Source organism: Psittacula echo, assembly GCF_963264785.1.
Source record: "Psittacula echo genome assembly, chromosome: 5".
NCBI classification, from domain to species: domain Eukaryota; kingdom Metazoa; phylum Chordata; class Aves; order Psittaciformes; family Psittacidae; genus Psittacula; species Psittacula echo.
Window position 1 is genome coordinate 77,883,560 of NC_137739.1, and position 10,794 is coordinate 77,894,353.

General features: G+C 43.0%; 1 protein-coding gene across 1 annotated transcript; it reads left to right on the forward strand.

Moving 5' to 3' along the window:
* Positions 1-317: 317 nt before the first annotated feature.
* On the forward strand, positions 318-10,485 carry TMX1 (thioredoxin related transmembrane protein 1). The gene is made up of 8 exons (XM_080617880.1): positions 318-458; positions 580-695; positions 1,939-1,984; positions 2,496-2,624; positions 3,541-3,586; positions 3,669-3,770; positions 6,616-6,685; positions 7,397-10,485. The coding sequence occupies exons 1-8, from the start codon at positions 328-330 to the stop codon at positions 7,573-7,575; spliced, it is 819 nt and encodes a 272-aa protein (XP_080474006.1). The 5' UTR covers positions 318-327; the 3' UTR covers positions 7,576-10,485.
* The last annotated feature ends 309 nt before the right edge of the window (positions 10,486-10,794 follow it).

The following is a 10,794-nucleotide window of genomic DNA, read 5'->3' on the forward strand; positions in this document are numbered from 1 at the left end:
ATGTCAGCAGCACACAGGGGAGGGGACTGAGGAGAGCTAGGGCTTAAATACGTGAATATCGAATTGCATTGATAGGGAAACACCTCGTGTGCACAGAGCCAGCCAAAGTGCTGGAGGAAAACAAGGATATTCCTTCATCGCTTGTTATTCCCGAAGCCATGCTCACAGCGAGCGCCGCCCCACAGAGCAACTGCGCTTCCCTCACAGCCCTGAGCGCGTGCGTGGGGGCGGAGCCAGTTTTGACGTCAGAGGAGGGGCACGGCGCGATTGGCTCCCTCCTCCTCTTCTTCCGCCTCCCCGGGAAGGCGGAAGTGAGCGCGGAGCAAGATGGCGGCGGCCGGGTGGCTGTGTGCTCTGCTGTGCCTGGTGGCGTCCGCACTCGGGAAGCGGAGCCCGGTGAAGGTGCTGTCGGACGGCATGTGGCGGGAGCTGCTGCACGGAGAGTGGATGGTGGAGTTGTGAGTCGGGAGCCGGTCGCTCGGGCTGAGGGGGAGGGTACTTGGGATGTCTCCGCGGCCAGCTCTGAGGCCGTGTGGAACCGGGCGGTGCTGTTCGGTGACGGAGTTGTGCTGTCCCCAGCTATGCCCCTTGGTGTCCCGCCTGCCAGAACCTGCAGCCCGAGTGGGAGAAGTTTGCTGAGTGGGGCGAGGACCTGGAAGTGAACATCGCCAAAGTGGATGTCACGGAGCAGCCAGGTGAGAAGGGCTGGCGGGGACGGTGGTTCCTGAGGCCTTTTCTGGCGCTTCGGGCTTCCCATTGCCCGTGCAGTGCCTGATGCAAGGATGTCGCGGTTTAACCCCAGTCAGAAACTAAGGAGGAAGTCTTGAAACCAGGCCAAAGTGTATGTGCTCTAAGGAAATAAGATTAATAGGAAATTCGAAGTATGAGGCACTGACACGGGTTGCCCAGAGAAGCTGTGGCTGCTCCATCCCTGGCAGTGTTCAAGGCCAGGTTGGATAGGGCTTTCAGCTACCTGGTCTAGTGGAAGGTGTCCCTGCCCCTGGCAGGGGGTTGAAAGTGGATGAGCTTTAAGGTCCCTTCCAACCCAAACCATTCTAAGATAAAGATCACTTAATGTTTCATAGGCAACTACATTTTCAAATTTTTTTTTTTTAATGTGCTTTTTCCCATACACATTTTAAAATCATAGTCTTGCAGTAAACAGAACCAAAAAGGCTTTCCAGGACTCCTTCAGTATCTTAGCAAGTATTAAAGGAGAAGAATAGCTCAAATTGACAGAAAATTGAGTTGTTTTGGGAAGCTTTTCATTTTGGCAATACTAGGTTTATGGTTGGACTCGATAATTGTAAATGATTCTATAATTCTACCGAAGGCATATTGCTGGATGTATGCTAAAAACTAGATAAAAGGAACAAGTGAATTTCTCTGGAGAGTGATTTGAAGGGTTTCAAGGGGATTTTTCGCTGTACTTTTTAAGCATCATACAGAGCAAAAATGTGGTTTTAGCTTTCCTTGTGGTAGTACCTCCCCTTGTTCCTGCAGCTGAAGCTCACTTATCTGAACTGCTTTCCTGTCTGTGTGGCATTTGTAAAAATTACCTTCTCCATGCTGATGCTGTTCTTTGAAGTAACTTTTGTAACTTCTTCCCATAACTTTTGAAACTTGCCTTACTTGGATTATTTTCTGCCAATACTGGAGGTTGCAGTTCATGTGGGAAAAGGAGACCATCCCTCAAGAGCTACAGCTAAAATAGTTAAGTAAACAGTTATCCTTGGACATCTCTTCTCCATGGAGAAATTTTCTAGCTCTTTGTTCAGGGACTGTGTGTAGTACTTTTATATGTGCAAGTTTGTGTTTGATCACAATTAAATATTGATACCTGGGGCAGGAGCCATTTTTATTTTGATGTATAATAAGGCATTTCTTGCCTTCTATGTAAGTGTGCTCTGCAATTCTGAAAAATAACTTTTCTTACAGGTTTAAGTGGACGATTTGTCATAACAGCTCTTCCTACCATCTATCAGTAAGTATGAAATGCAGCAGATTTCTTGGAGGAGAGAGGATATTTTCCCCACTTTTTTACTGGGACAAATAAATGAGACTTGCCATGCTTTTTAAGAATGTGAGTTACTTTACACAGGGACAATCACTGTCTTATCTACTCTGACCTTACAGTACTGCCAGTTGATGTTTTTCATTTTCCTTCAGGCCTTATTTATCTTCCTCATGGGTGTTTCCATTTTGCAATCTTTATTTCTTGGTAGGTTGATCTTAGTGCAGTTATGTGGCAAGTGCATTAGGAAGATCATTATCTCTATGGAATCGCAACCATATATTGAGCAGATATATGTAGAGTCAAGATTCTAGAAATACCTGTAGTCAGCAGTTTTGGAAAACATTTTAGAGCCAATATAATCTAAGACAAAGTAAAACTATGATCCAGGGCAAGGTGGTGGGAGGGATCGTGTTGAGTGGAAGCAAATGCTGTATGCTTAGACTATGTAAAATAAAGGACTTGTTTGTTTGTTTTACAGCTGTAAAGATGGGGAGTTCAGGAGATACCAGGGTGCAAGGACTAAATCTGATTTCATAAATTTCATCAGTGACCAGGAATGGAAATCTATTGAACCAGTTTCATCATGGTTTGGTCCTTCCTCTTTCCTGTGAGTTTTGATTTTTATCATGACTTGTTGTTGGACATGCTGGGACAGGTCCTTAGGTGCTGCACCTGGTGCTGCCTCCTTACTATCAGCTTATGCAGCAGTGCTGATCTGCTAATTAGTCTGTGAATGTGATGGGCGAGTGTCATGCCTCCTTCAGCAGCAGGTTGAGGGAGGTGATTCTCCCCCTCTACTCTGTGTGAAACAGGGTACTAATTTTAGGATTGATAAGTTAGAAGTGTACTGATCCAGTCCCATTTCTGTGCATACTGAACCAGTATTCAGGCTGCTTCTGCTGTTCATTCATCAACTTAAGTTGGCTTAATGATTCAAATTCTCCTTTCCTTTAGAGACAGTGAATACTTAATGCTGAAGTTTCGTAGTAACAGGAAAATGTCAGACCAGGCTATCTGCCATGTATATCCTGCTGTTTCTTTTTCACTTGCATGTAAAATATAGCTGAACTTAAGTGTCTGAAGAACCTCAGTTTTTGTATAACCTGATTTATTTTTTTAATAGGTTGTTTTAATAAAATATCCAGATGCTTAGTTCTTAACATCTTGAATAGAGTTCCAGCTGCTTCTCAGATTGTTTGTCCAAATATAACTTAGAACATAAAAGTAATTGAAATTCATATATCAGCAGATACAAGTCAAGAAAGTTTGTAAGTTTGTGGTTGTCCCTATATAGAACATTGAAACAAGGTGGTGTTGGTACCAAAAGTATCTCATGGGAATGAGTGTTTATGGAATTAAAAGACAAAACAGGAGATAAAAATCAAAGTAGTTAGAAGAGAAACCAGACATGAGCAGAAAATTATTCAACTTGGGATGAAATAATGACCAGTCAGGCAAATCAGAAGGTATGGATATGTGACTAGCTTAAAGATGTCTTCAGTTACTTTTTTGCTTTATTTCAGGATGAGCAGTATGTCAGCTTTGTTCCAGTTGTCAATGTGGATCAGGGTATGTGCTTAGATCTCTGTTTTATTGGAACACACATGATATTCAGCTATTCTTGAAATAATTCTCTTGTCTTTTATTTCAGCACTGCCATAATTATTTAACAGAAAACGTTGGAATACCAGTCTGGGGCTCGTATGCTGTGTTTGCATTGGCAACTCTATTCTCAGGACTGATACTGGGACTTGTAAGTGAAACACGTGAAAGATTGGCTTGTGACTGTTAAGTATTATGCTAATGTCGCCTTTGCTTCAGTCTTTAATAGTGAGTCCAGTTTTTCTCAGTGCCCCTGTGCTGGAAGACAGGGATGGGGAGCAGAACAAAGCCCCCATAATCCAAGGGGAAATGGTCAGTGACCTGCTACACTACTTAAACACACACAAGTCTATGAGGCCAGGTGGGATCCACCCAGGGGTGCTGAGGGAGGTGGTGGAAGTGCTCACCAAGTGACTTCACATCATTTATCAGCAGTCCTAGCTCACTGGAGAGGTCCCAGCTGACTGAAGGTTAGCAAATGTGACACCTGCCTACAAGAAAGGGTTGAAGGAGGACCTGGGAAACCACAGGCCTGTCAGCCTGACCTCGGTGCTGGGGGATTTTATGGAGCAGATCATCTTGAGTGCTGTCCTATAGCATGTACAGGACATGTGTAGGTGATCAGGCCCAGTCAGCGTGGCTTTATGAAAGGCAGGTCCTGCTTGACTAACCTGATCTCCTTTTACAGCAAGGTGACCTGCTTAGTAGGTATGGGAAAGGCTGTGGATGTTGTCTACCTGGACTTTAGTAAGGCCTTTAACACCATTTCCCACAGCATTCTCCTGGAGAAACTGGCTTGGAGGAGTGTGCTGTTTGCTGGGTAAAAACTGGCTGGATGGCCAGGCCTGAAGTGTGGTGGGGAGTGGAGTTAAATCCAGTTGATGGCTGGTCACAAGTGGTGTTCCCCTGTGTTTGAGGCCAGATCTGTTTAATATCTTTATCAGTGCTCTGAATTGAGGGGATCTAGTGAACCCTCAATTCACAGAAGACACCAGGTTGGGTGGGAGTGTTGATGTGCTTGAGGGCAGGAAGGCTTCACAGAAGGATCTGGACAGGATGGATCAATGTGCTGAGGCCAACTGTATGAGGCTCAACTGGCTCAGTGCTGAGTCCTGCACTTGGGCTACAACAGCCCCTTGAAACGCTTGGGGCAGAGTGGCTGGAAAGCTGTTTGGTGGAAAAGGGGGTGTTGGTCCACAGTTGGCTGGTATGAGCTGGCAGTGTGCTCAAATACCAAAGAAGGCCAATGGCTTCACCGAAAGGGTTGTCAAAACCCAAAAAGTTGGGTATTGGGAAAGTCTTCACAAAAAGGTTCATCAGTTGTTGGAACAGGCTGCCCACGGAAGTGGTGGAGGTGCCATCCTTGGAAGTACTTCAAAGACATGTAGATGTAGTTGCTAAGCCACTGGCCATCATATTTGAAAAATCATGGCAGTTCCCGACGCCTGGAAAAAGGGAAATATAACCCCCATTTTTAAGAAGGGGAAAATGGATGACCCAGGGAATTACAGACCACTCAGTCTCACCTGTGTGCCTGGCAAACTCCTGGAGCAGATTCTCCTGGAAGGCATGCTAAGGCACATGAAAAACAAGGAGGTGGTTGGTGACAGCCAGCATGGCTTCACTAAGGGGAAATCCTGCCTGACCACTTTGGTGGCCTTCTATGATGGGGCTACGAAACTGATGGACAGGGGCAGAGCAGTTGATGTCATCTACCTGGACTTGTGCAAAGCATTTGACACTGTCCCACATGACATCCTTGTCTCTAAATTGGAGAGACATCAATTTGATGGGGGAACCACTTGGTGGATAAAGAACTGGCTGGATGGCCGCACGCGAAGACTTGTGGTCAATGGCTCGATGTCCGGCTGGAGACCGGTAACGAGTGGTGTCCCTCAGGGATCAGTGTTGGGACTGGTCTTGTTCAACATCTTTGTTGGTGACATGGACAGTGGGATTGAGTGCGCCCTCAGCAAGTTTGCCGATGACACCAAGCTGTGTGGTTCGGTTGATACGCCAGAGGGAAGGGATGCCATCCAGAGGGACCTTGACACGCTTGTGAGGTGGGCTGATGCCAACCTGATGAAGTTTAACCATGCCAAGTGCAAGGTCCTACACCTGGGTCGAAGCAATCCCAGGCACAGCTACAGGTTGGGCAGAGAAGAGATTCAGAGCAGCCCTGCGGAGAAGGACTTGGGGGTGTTGGTCGATGAAAAAATGAATGTGAGCCGGCAGTGTGCGCTCGCAGCCCAGAAAGCCAACTGTATCCTGGGCTGCATCAAGAGGAGCGTGACCAGCAGGTCGAAGGAGGTGATCCTGCCCCTCTCCTCTGCTCTCGTGAGACCTCACTTGGAGTCTTGTGTGCAGTTCTGGTGTCCTCATCATAAAAAGGACATGGAACTGTTGGAACAAGTCCAGAGGAGGTCCACGAGGATGAACAAGGGACTGGAGCACCTCCCGTATGAAGACAGGCTGAGAAAGTTGGGGCTGTTCAGCCTGCAGAAGAGAAGGCTGCGTGGAGACCTCATAGCAGCCTTCCAGTATCTGAAGGGGGCTGGGGAGGGGCTATTCATCAGGCACTGTAGTGACAGGACAAGGGGTAACGGGTTCAAACTTAAACAGGGGAAGTTTAGATTAGATATAAGGAAGAATTTCTTTACTGTGAGGGTGGTGAGGCACTGGAATGGGTTGCCCAGGGAGGTTGTGAATGCTCCATCCTTGGCGGTGTTCAAGGCCAGGTTGGATGAGGCCTTGGGTGACATGGTTTAGTGTGGGGTGTCCCTGCCCATGGTAGGGGGGTTGGAACTAGGTGAAGGTCCTTTCCAACCCTAACTATTCTATGATTCTACTTAGGGACATAGTTTAGTGGTGTGCTTGGCAGTGCTGGGGTAACTGTTGGACTTGGTGATATTAAAGGTCCTTTCCAGCCTAAAGGATTTCATGATTCTCATGTGTGGGATGTCTGGAGATTTAAACATGTTTTCCTTTGGTTTCAGATAATTGTGTTCTTAGCAGACTGTATCTGTCCATCCAAAAAGTACAGACCGCCACAATACCCTCACTCAAGTAAGCCTGCTGTATATGACTAATTCTGTGAAGCTATTTGCTAAATGTTATTTAATAAGTACTGGTGTGTAACTTGTGTCTGCAGGATGTGAGATGTAGTATAGAAGTTTACACTTGCAGCTGTTTGCCCTTAGGGTTTATAGTGGATTTGTATTTTCTATTTAGCTACAGCTAAATTATTTTTAAAAAATCCTTTTTTTTAGGAGATGGAAAATTGCTTTTACAGCACTCATAACTGCAAGATATGAAATTCCATGTGTGCAGGGAAATAAGAGTAAACGTTTTGAGTGGAGCTCTGTGTTGCAAAGCTGGGGGTTGCATAATTTAGAGGGGCAAAGTAAGGAATAGTGGATGGTAAGTAATTTGGTTTGGGGTTAGTGTCTGGAATTTTTTAAGCTAATCTTAAAAAGTCATGGTTTTTAGGAACAGGACTTCATCCCTGTCCCACCAAAGCTGGAAGATTTTTTATCTTTCTTTACCTTGTCTGGGTAGTCTGTTATCTCTTAATACTTGACCTGGGGGTAATTTCATGCTAGCAACAATTCTACTTAAGGTAGTAGCTGAAGTGACTGATATCTGAAAGTGCTACCTGGATTAAGTTCATCAAAATCTTGTGCATCAGGACTAAGTTAAATGCACTTTAATTGATTGTTAAAGTCCATTTCTCATGGTAATGGTATCTGTGTATGCATGTTTTCCTTTCTCCTTAAGGAAAGCTAGCTCCAGAGTCGGCTCAGCTGCTGAAAAAGCTGGATGAAGAGCAGGAAGCAGATGAAGAAGATATCTCAGATGATGAAGTCGAGGGTAAAGAAGTGTCTGACAGAAACTCATCACCAAATGCTGTAAGGCAGCGCCCAGTGATGACTGCTGCCACAACAGATAAATCTTAGCTTTATTTGCATGCAGGATTAGTGTTTGAGTCACCAACTGAGAAGGAAATAAATGTCAAATCTTTTAGCTTGAAGAGAAGAATGACTCCTGTCATGGTGGTAATGATGCATTTCATTGAATTCAGGGGTAAAAAAAGGGCATCTTTGGCATCAGGTATTCAAAAGTAAAACATGCTGTTGCAAATGGCTGAAATGTGTCTGTGTGAAAAGAAGTGCTAAGAAGTAATGTACGTGGCTTCTTGAATGACTTGTTCTATAAGGATTTTTGTTTTTTCACAGACTGTAAACCAGTGTACTTGTTGCATTAGGGAACATTAGCAAGGAAAATGCACTAACCTGTTTGCTGTTAAAGCATTCAAAAAGATTTCTCAGTATAAATCTATCTAGTTGTGCTCTTAAGAAATGCTGAGGGGGAAGAGTTCCTTCAGTTAGGGGACATGTTCCAGGCTTTTTGTGACAAAAACTGCTTTCTGCTATGACAATGAGAGCTACAACCCCCTCAGTCTTTCTTCTTCCAAAGAGATGAAAGTTGCTGTCATTTAGAGGAACAGAAGTTGTCCTCTGAACAAAAGCTCAAGAGCTTGTCTTTGCCACGTTCCCAGATGGAAGTTGTCATAAAGCACTCTGTGTAGTGTGCATTCTCTGGCTGACCAGAAACTTGCTATTTGCATCAGTTTCTTTTAGAAAAGGCTGTAGAAAATTAGGAGCTTCTTGGCAAAGTAATTCTTTTCTAGAAAAAAAAAATTACAAGTAGTACTATGAAGTCTTGTCTCTAAGACTCTGATTCAGATGGGAATAGTTTACACACAAGGTTCTCTGCTGAGTGCAGATCCTATCCAGTCATCCCACTGGATGGCAGTAGGACTGTACTTATTTTTAATACAGCATCAGTGATTTCTGCTTAGTCAAATTTTACTCCAAAACCAGTCAGGCTGTTCTTAGTACGAAGTTGAAATAACTGCTGCTTTTTCTTTTACAGAAAGTCATCTTTTCAGGTCTCACAAAACCATTTTGAAACAATATACCCTAATTCTTTAAGAAACAATCTGTAGTCTACTATTTTCTGTATGCTATGTTTTCATTTTGTATAGAAATAAAAAGAATGCACATACGCATTGGACCAGTGTTATCTTACATGGCTTATAAAAAGTCTTCCATAGTCAGGTTTTGTCCAAAGTATTGCAAGGGAAGGGTTAGCCTTATACTGAGTTTTTTTTGATGAGTCTATTCTTGCTGTTTTGGAGGGTTTTTTTTTGGTTGTTTTTGTTTTGAGGTGTTTGGGGGGTTTTGTTTGGTTTTGTTTGTAGTTGTTTGGGTTTACTTTTCTTAATTGTTCACCTGAGTGGGTATGCAGGACTGGCAGTTGATAAACCTCTGTCAAAAGTAAACCACTGTGACTAATTAAGACCACAAATGTAGAAATGCTCTTGATCTTTTCACTGCAGCCTGGCTTTCTAAAGCAAGGCTCTCCTGGTGACTTAAGAATATAGAACATCAGACAAGGAGCTTGTAATGAACTCTGGGATATGAAAGAAATATTGGGCAGAGCAATATTCAGCATTGACTTGTAAAGCTGCCATGTTCTTTGTCAGTCCTGAATGCTTCTCTGTAAGTTGCAATGTAAGTATATGACAGATCGTAATTCATACTCCATGTTATGAATAGAAAAAAGTAATTCAGCTGTCCAAATATCTGAGTGAATCTTCCAACAGGTTATTGGATGAGTAAGAATCAGTTATGTAAGATGTCCTGGAACTTCCTTCTTTAACTTTATTTTTGTTATCTGAATATTGGTGCTCTGGAATGTCTCATGACTCCAGTGCTGGGGTATATATTGGGAAGATATAACTGATGCTTGAATGGGTCCTTTTGATTAAAATCTGAGTGTTTTTGTCATTTTTAAATATCAGTATTCTGGTGTTTGAATGAAGACCACAGTGTGCCAGAAATGCCCTTCAGGTGTCAGTCTTGTGGGATTGCCTTAATCTCTCTCAAAGTTTAGATTTTAGCCTTTGTCACTAAAGCAATAAATCTGTGAGATCCCAAGGAGAGCTAGTAGCACTGTCTATTAAAATGGAGTATTTATTTAGTTTAGAGAGGGCTTGAAGACAGGACACAAATGATGTATGGTGTTTTTAGGGACAAGTGTTGAATTGTTTTAAAAGCTGAACTATATGCGCTAACTCCACTTGAAATGCATTTAAATGTAGCTGTTATAAATGCAGGGCTTTCTAATTTTTCAGTTTCTTAAAACTGTTTGTGCAATATAGAAAGTAAATACTGATACCTTTGGCTAATTTTTGATTTTGAAAGAACAACCACCTTTTTTTCTTGCTGTATTTCTAGACTCCTGGTTTAACAAGAACTTCTAGCACTAATTTACCTTGCCTTTGTCTTCTGCACACCTGTCTTTTCTTACTGCCCCCCTGCCTTAGGCAAGTAACCAAATTCCAAAACTGCCTCTTAGTTATAAGTGTTCCCAATTGCTGGAATCCAGCCTTCATGTGGCAGACCTATGCTTGTGATTAATGTAACTTCAGCAAATTCCCTTTGATTACCCATAGGCAGCCTCTGTTTGCTGATCTCTGTACATCTTACCACTCATATTTTTAATAATATTTCTGTGGTTTTGTCCTGTGAATATTTAAGTTTCTTTGTTTTGTAAAAAATCGATATTCCAAAGATGTTTACTGAGGCTGAGTGAAGGTTGCAATGAAATATGCATAAGAGCCTGTCCTAAGTGTGTATTGATGATGCTTGAGTATCAGTTTTGTAAAAGTCGAACTGCCCTTTCCAGATCATCACCTTGTCTAAGCGTGTCCAGATTCATTCCAGAAAGGATTTATTACTTGTAACAATACCTTTTTTAATGTTTGAGTCTTCAAGTAAAAAATAACCACCAGCTTTGGATTCCTGTGTTTGTGTCTTAATTTTTTTAAGATAGTATCTTGCTGTTTAGCAGTGAAGTAAAGCTCCAGTTATTTCTATGGAAGAAAGTGGGTGCAACATGATAGCTGACAAATCAGCTGTGATAGTCTTTTTTAAAGGACCAGTTTGAATAATACTTCAAACTAAAGTGGCACTGAGGTGCTTGTGGCTTTCAGTTAAGACTGGTTGGGTACCTCATGGTAGAGTGAGCTGGTACATGTAATTTTGGTTAGATGGTTTGGGAAGGAGCTTTCATGCATACCAGGCTTGGACAGCAATGGTAATAAAATG

Coding starts and splice junctions, on each gene's coding strand:
- TMX1 (XM_080617880.1), top strand. CDS start 328: ATGGCGGCGGCCGGGTGGCTGTGTGCTCTGCTGTGCCTGGTGGCGTCC. Junction 696..1,938: donor GGATGTCACGGAGCAGCCAG/GTGAGAAGGGCT, acceptor CTTTTCTTACAG/GTTTAAGTGGACGATTTGTC. Junction 6,686..7,396: donor GCCACAATACCCTCACTCAA/GTAAGCCTGCTG, acceptor TTTCTCCTTAAG/GAAAGCTAGCTCCAGAGTCG.